The 8207-nt window shown below is 39.0% G+C and overlaps 1 protein-coding gene across 1 annotated transcript; it reads left to right on the forward strand.

Moving 5' to 3' along the window:
- The first annotated feature begins 4302 nt into the window (after positions 1-4302).
- On the forward strand, positions 4303-6432 carry LOC136256524 (uncharacterized). Its single transcript, XM_066049502.1, has 2 exons — positions 4303-4319; positions 5535-6432. Exons 1-2 carry the CDS (start codon positions 4303-4305, stop codon positions 6430-6432), a joined length of 915 nt encoding a protein of 304 aa, XP_065905574.1.
- Positions 6433-8207: the final 1775 nt, after the last annotated feature.

Raw genomic sequence — 8207 nt, forward strand, 5'->3', positions numbered from 1 at the left:
CTATAATTCCGGAATTATTCTCACGAAATTGGTGACCTATTATTCTCAAGATTATGCCGGCATAATAGGCGCAGGCCTAGTTTGGAATCAGGTATGCTGTGTTACACATATAACTTAGTATGCTCCAATACATGAGTTACAAATCCATTTGATGAACAGCAAGACCCAGAAAAGTTGTATCCATTTTCATCTTGCCTGGCTATAACCACATGTCTTCCTAAACACCGTTCATGGTACCCCATGAGCAACTATTGCACCTGACCTATGGAATCCATACATTAATTTGTATGCATAACTAGACCGCCTCACCATGTCAGGTGTATCATCATCCAAACTAATTATTCTACAAGATTGACAATAGTCATCCAATGATTCTAAATAAACAAACATTATAATGCATGTGACACATCATAACTCATCGGTATAATACAACAGACGATGAAAAGAAATCTGCTGGTTCACCAAGAAATCCAACTATTCATCAAGAAGTTATTTAAGCTAATATAGATACATTTTACCACAACATGAACAAACACGTACATGTTTACTTAATGGTACAAATGATACAATGTGATGATGTATATCGAACTGATTGCTGAAGCAAATAATAGGTGCATAATTATAATTTTTGAAGGAAGCCATTACATGCATGGTGCTAGCTACCACAAATCAACACCTTCCGCTGTCAGCAAAGATACATAAAGGAAGACTCAAGTAGGTCCATGATGTTCTCATTATCTGTACTGCAGTATGCCAAATTAAGGTACCAAGCAACGTTGAACAGTGAAGAAATCAAGCCCGTAGTAAGGGGTCTGTTCCAGGTAGTTGTAAAGCTGAGTACCATGTACAAAATACACACATGGTCTTACTAGGGGGTCTGGAGGCATACCCCTACAGATTCCTTCTGAGATCACTTACTGACTGCTCTATGAGTGATACCCGCAATTACGTATCTTGACGTAGCGTGCATTATCTGTGATGTCACAAAACAAAATGGCCGCTGTAGTGTGGGGACTTTGTACATGGAGGCATTGGGCGAGATGGTGTTTCCCTATGATAGCGGTTATAAATTCGAATAAGGGTGAAGGTGAGGCTTATAGTATATAAGGCAATTCAAATAAGCCTATTTGGGTGCGATTTTAAATTTTTTGGTCTGCTTTCCTTGTAGGAGCTCATTTTGCACTGTCACAGTACATGTACTACTTCTTACCTTTATTATCTCGTGGTTCCATGTGTAAAATATACAGACAACATTCATTTCGAATACTGTGCACCAAAGTTTCTAAAGCCACCACACTAACACAGCCATTTTGTCAATTATGACATCAAATTTTGGTGTAGGTATAGGCAAAACCTTTTAAATAGAACATCTTCGCTTGAGTTACAGTGTGGTGGATAGTTGTACCATTAGGGCCGGTTGCCGGTTCTTCTAGCTATCCTAAAATATAATAATAATGAAAAAAGATGCAGTTTATAAAGAGACGATTGCTTTATCTACTTGGCTCATACTATTGCTGACCGTGCTACTGTGCTAATGATATTACTACTATATGTATCAAATAATTAATTGTCTGACTGCTCTATTAGAGTATTTCGATCCTCAGTATGTTATTCTCTCAACGCCAGCTCTGGTACTATTTCTTGGCTCCACCCCTAACAACTAGACCACTTCTCCGATGGTGAACTTCTAATTTTTTCCACTGCTAGTCGGGAGGATGGCGCACGACTTGTCACGACGATCATACAGTTGTAGCCCGTGGTTTTTGAGTCATCGTCGCCGGATTTGCAAGAACCCCATTGAGCCCCATGCATATGTTATAGCGCAGGCTTAATTACAGTACACGCCCACGATGAATAATTTTAGTAGCAACGTGATCCCCCAAAGCAAGAGGAGCTCGAAATTTTATTCATTAATTTAATTTAGGCAGTGTAGTCCAGTAGATATAACTGAAAAAGGGGTGAACCCGGAAAAAATTCGAAGAAAGATAAATTTGGTATCATTAGAAAGCAAATTTTTCATAGAATAACATATCCAAAATCCCCTAAAATCCACCTTGGGGAAAAATTTTTATAGCCAATTTAGTATTGAGGCATATATGACTGGATTCAGGAAAGTGGATCTTTCATGCATATCCAATTTACCAACTTTGACAACTCATAACTTCAGTTTGGAAAATGGTATTGACTTGAAATTTTATCAGTAGTGAACACCAGCATCACTTATTTGGTGGAGAAAATTTCAGATTGATATTCAACTTGAACACTAAGTTGTAGTTTCTCAATTGGATGTATTTGCAGACCCATTTTTGCAAATCTGGTCATTTGTGACCAACAAAAATGTGCTATTCTTAAATTATTTTTTTCACAAGAAACAGTTTCCTTAGCACTTCTGCAACTCACTCTTCCACATTTTGCAACACACTAATAATCCATGTTTGCAACAAGAGCATAATATCGCTACCACATGGATTTGCAATAGAAAACTGGAATATATATTGTACAAAATTAATTATATGATCTATGAGATTGGTCCCATGTCTATCATCATCGGTTGCAGCCTTAGTCCTTCTAGTTTCCAGCCCCATATTAAGTTCCCTCCAATGAATAACTTCTTGTATCAGCTAAAACCATTGATCCTGAAAGCTCCATCCAACTGCAAGGGTTAGCACACTTTCACAGCTCGCATGTGTAATAACTTTCTGATGCCACCATTTCCATGTACTTTTGTTTTGTATACCTGAGACTAAATCAGACTGATTCCCATCAAACTCCAACTTTTTCAACATGTGCAATTGTTACATTATATAATCCATCATTAACTTTTCAATTGTTGGTACATCATTTGATTGCTGACTTTACCTATTCAAATGTTGCGGACATTGTATCACAGCCACCCAGGCATGTGAAAAGAGGACCTAAATATGTGCCCAATAACGTCATCATTTTTCCAGATCTTCAAATGCTTTACAACCTCTGAATGAAAAGAGATATGTACTTGTCATGTTCTGCTTCCAGCGTGCACCAGTAGCACAAGAACTTCATTGTTGTCATCAGCTACAACATTCACTCTACTTCTTTCAATTGCAAAATTGAAGTGCGCATTGGACCATCAGTATGTCAGAATCTCCATGTGTGCAATCAGTGTGTAGGGCTGGCAGCATCCCCAGGTATGTTTATGGTACGTATGTGCAGGTGCAGATATTCAGTCAAGTGAATCTATGGAAACATACAAAAGCCAGGAAATTTTCTTGCAAATGAAAAGAGCAAACATCAATTGATTGTCCAATATCTGAGAGATGATGGCCAGGTTGGACATCAGAGTAATTTGGATACTGACACACTGATCGTTCAATGTGCACTTCAATATGCAATTGAAGGAAGTAAAGTGTGTTGTAGCTGATGACACTGATGTTCTTGTCCTCCTGCATGGTGTACCAGAGCATAGCAAGTATATATTTCTTTCAGAGGTTGGGAAACAGTTGAGTATTGGAAAATTGATGACATTATTGGGCACATAGGTCCTATTGTAACGTCATAATTACATCATCTTCTCTTTTCGCATGCTTGCATGGAGTGGCTGTGATACAACATCAGCGACATTTGAAAGGGGTAAAGTTTGCCTAATCAAGAAGAAAATGATGTGCAAATGATTGCAAGAACAACGCACTTTCACAACTTGTATGTGCATCTACAAGTTATTCATTAGAAGGAACTTAATGACTAACTTGATCCATTACCATAATGGAGCTGGAAACTAGAAGGATCGAGGCTGTATGCAACTGATGATAACAGACATGGGACTAGCACCAGAAGTCTTAACTTAATTTGTACAATATAAATGCAAGCTTTCTACTGCAAGTCCATGTGGTAGCAATATTATGCTCTCAGTGTAATCATGGATTAAAGTATGTTGCAGCATGTGGCAGTTGCAAGGGAGAGAGTTGCAGAAGTGCTGAAGAAACCGTTTACAATAATCATGACAAATATTTTTGTTCAGAACTTACATGATAGGAACCTTTTTTATTTCTATAACTAGTCTTATCCTTATTTCATACAGCTAATATTGATTGCAATGAATTTCTTATGAGAAAATATTTTAAGAATAATATTATTATTATTATTATTATTGTTTACTGAGCAGTCAGCCCTGCTGGTGTGCTCAGGAATCACATAAACAAATACATTAGGTACAATAATATGATTGGAGTCTAGCTGTAAATAGATCAGTATCTGCAATTTCAATTGTGTCAGTTGGTAGTATGTTCCACTCGTTTATTGTTCTTGAGAAATAGCTGTTTTGGTATGCCGTGGTGGATGAGGTAGGTAAAATATAGTGAAGATGGTGGTATAATATGCATTTTTGTTATTAGCCACAAATGACCAAATTTGCAAAAATAGGTCTATACTAAATGCATTTAATAAAGAAACCACACCTTAGTGTAAAAGGTGAATATCAACCTGAAATTTTCTGCAACTAATAAGTGATGCTGGTGCTCACTACTGATCAAATTTCAAGTCAATACCATTTTCCAATTTGAAGTTATGAGTTGTCAAAGTTGGTAAATTGGATATGTGTGGAAGATCCACTTTCCTAAACCCAGTCACATATATACTGTATGCCTCAATACTAAATTGGCCATAAAATTTTTTCCCCAAGGCGGATTTTAGGGGATTTTGGATATGTTATTCTATGAAAAATTTGCTTTCTAATGATACCAAAATCAGCTTTCTTCGAATTTTTTCCGGGTCCAACCTTAAATCTACCGGACTAGTCAACCCCAGGAATCGAACTGCAGGTCACCCCTCCAACCCCAGGAATCGAACTGCAGGTCACCCAATGTCAGTGCTGGTCACTGTAAAGTGTTAATAATAAATACCTTAGGATTAAGGAAGAAAATCCATCCCTCCTGGAGGAAGACTGAGTGTGGCCCCGACTAGACATTGGGTGACCTGCAGTTCGATTCCTGGGGTTGGAGGGATTTTTTTTTTTTCCTTACTTTGGCCCCTTTTCTGTTACACCTTTCCAGCTACTGTATAAGTCATTAAGTCTAAGTCCTTGAAACTAGGTTAGGTAATCCTAAGGCTGCAGCACATGTTGTTGTAGACCTTCAGTGCTGGTCACTGTAAAGTGTTAATAATAATAATAATAATAAATAATAATAGTGGTTACTGAACCGAAAGTCGGTGCAATAACGCCGGGCTATTGAACCGACAGTCACGTGACACTTACGAAGTGGACTTTTGTTGGCTATGAGAAGGGCCAACTAATTCCAAACAGCAAATTATACATTAGAATGGTCGATTACATGACTGAATCTAGTCTACTTTAATAATCACGTGAGCCACGTGCTTATAGCTCCGTGGATTTAATTGTGGGATACTGTATCGTGGATTGCGCATCCATGGTCATTTAAGCGTTTTGGGGCCATGGTCACACGTGATTAATAACCAATCACATTGAAGTAGCAATGCCCTGGTCTTATTCAAATGATTAGCGGTGGCGCATTGTCTGGCATCATGTTTGTTTAATTAAGAAAGCCAGCTGAAGATGTGGCCAAGACACTTTTTGTTAGCGAAAGAACTGTGTTGAGGTATGCTGAGAGGTTTAACGCTACGGGTCAGGTGGAAAAAACAGTACGACGAAATGGTTGCTGTTCTAAACTGAGCGAAAGCGATAAATACCTTTTAATTGACCTCATATTGTCTAATCCGGGAATATTTCTGAGAGAACTACAAGCAGAATTTCAGAAGGTAGGATGTCACGTTGATGTATCTACCATATGTCGTACAGTGAATAAAATTGGGCTCAGTCGACAGAAGATTACACACATAGCTTTACAAAGATCAGAGTTACTGAGGGCACAGTTCATTGCTGAAATGTATGCATTTGATCCAGCAATGATTTTATGGATAGACGAAACAGGCTGTGATAGGAGGAATGCACTGCGTCAATATGGGTATGGCATTCGAGGTCTTGCTCCTCAGGACCACCAGCTGCAGCTCAGGGGAGTACGTTACTCTGCTATAGGCATACTATCAATGGATGGTGTGCAGGATGTGTACATTACAGAAAATACTGTCAATGGAGATACCTTTTTGGACTTTTTGTATACCCAGCTGCTGCCTCTTTTGATGTCATTTGATGGAATTAATCATAATTCCGTAGTCGTTTTGGACAACGCTTCCATTCACCATACCGATGCTGCCGTGAATGCCATTTGTGGTGTTGGAGCCTTGGTCAGGTTCTTACCACCTTATTCACCAGACTTAAACCCAATAGAGTGTGTTTTTGGAGAAGTTAAACAGTTTCTGCAAGCAAATAACTTATTGCTGAATACATCACTGTCAATAGCAAGCATATTACTGATGGCATTTCAGTCAGTTACAGTGGATAACTGTAGACAATATATAAAGTTTTCTGGATATGTCTAAGAATATCATGCACAACTGATAACTTCAATTTTTCATTGACATGTATTTCAACTTTACTGATTAGAAGATACAAAAGCTACAGTGACATGTGCATACATACGCATACACACATTCATATTAAAATCATGAATTACGGGTGAAGTCTTGAACATAAAGTTAAGGTTTCAGATTTGTAAGTTGGTCTAATATAGGTTTCTTCTGTTCAATAAATTTGGATTGTGTGATAGCACCACAATCAAATAGCTGATACAGATCTCGTAACTGTTGGAGGTAACTGGCCCTCAAGTTAGCCACTTTCCCTGGTGAGATTGATGTTGATGTACATAAATCAGGCTTGTTGGGAGCAGCACTAATTGAAGTGATATTCTTTGCCATTTCTGACATGGCATTTGTCAGGGCATGTACAGTACTATTACTGTTTGACGACTTCTGGCAACCACAGAATGCTGGAATGCTGGGTGGATCATCCAAAGACCTGTAATAATGTACAACTATACATAACACACCACATTATACTAGCTACCACATGCACACTTACTTGTGAGTACCAACATCAACCATTTCCCCCCAGAGTCTGTACTGAATGTTAATAAATCTAGTTCCATGCCTTTCCCGTAACTGTGAGATTACAGATTCCACTCTCTTGTTCTTTTCTTCAAGTGCACTTAATTTCTTACGCTTCTTTTTCTGTGGCAAAGGATCATCACTGTCACTGCTATGTTCATTTTGCTTTGGTGCATAACACCACAAGGTGACACTCTCTCCGTTCATACCACATTTCCATACCTCATCGATGTCAGCTGAGGAACATATGGTCAGTTTGCTACCACCTTTTAGGTACCCCATTGAACAATCCGGGTCAGCTGAAGTTAAACTTGCTCCAAACTGCTTTCTCAACTCCGTTCGCATCAAAGTTGGTGTTAAAATGGCTTCTTTAGTCACTCCTCTAAGAACACAAGTCTCAAAGTCCTTTTTCTTTAGTGGGTTGAATATTTTAACATTAAAACTCAACGTGGGTTTTACTGGTGTATTCACTGGCACAAGAGGACTGCGACTAGTAACAGCTGTGACTGGAGGAGTATTTCTTGACGCTTGACTGAGTAGCTGTAACAACATTGGCAAAGAATTCTCAGTAGGTGGCGGGTTTCTTGGGGGAACAACAGGTGCATTATTGGACACCGGCACTGTCACAGTTTTGCCATGCTTACTGGACGTCACTGTGGTGTTCCTTGTTCCCACCACATTCACAACTGTTGTGACCGTAGGCGTACTATTACCACCGAGATTACCGCCAGTATTTTCCGCGGACATTCTGCCACACCAAGACTTGCGCCAAGATCCAGTTGATCTCGTGCCTCAAACAAATTTCATTGGCTATTTTTGATTTCCCTAAACTTTCAAATGACCATGGATGCGCAATCCCCGATACATGACTTGTGAGGTTCCTCCACCCGTGCAGAAGTACTCTTCAGGAAATCCGTCTACAATTTTATGCTGAAGAATGGTGGAACCACGGATGGTAATGAATTACAAAGTTGGCAACTAGTATGAATGTTGGGACTTCACTAGTCAAGAAGGCCAGCTGGCTACTGATCAGTAAAGTTTTGCAGAAAATGCGGTGTATAGCTACACGAGAGACTGCAGGACTTTTTGCTAAGTAGACAACACCAAGACTTGTGGAAAAGGCTAAAGAACAGCCAAAATACACATCTGTAAAACTTGTGCTCAAGGAAGACAGTTGTTCAACCAACAAGCGCAACAAAATGTAATTGTAT

Source organism: Dysidea avara, chromosome 5, assembly GCF_963678975.1.
Source record: "Dysidea avara chromosome 5, odDysAvar1.4, whole genome shotgun sequence".
Taxonomy (NCBI): domain Eukaryota; kingdom Metazoa; phylum Porifera; class Demospongiae; order Dictyoceratida; family Dysideidae; genus Dysidea; species Dysidea avara.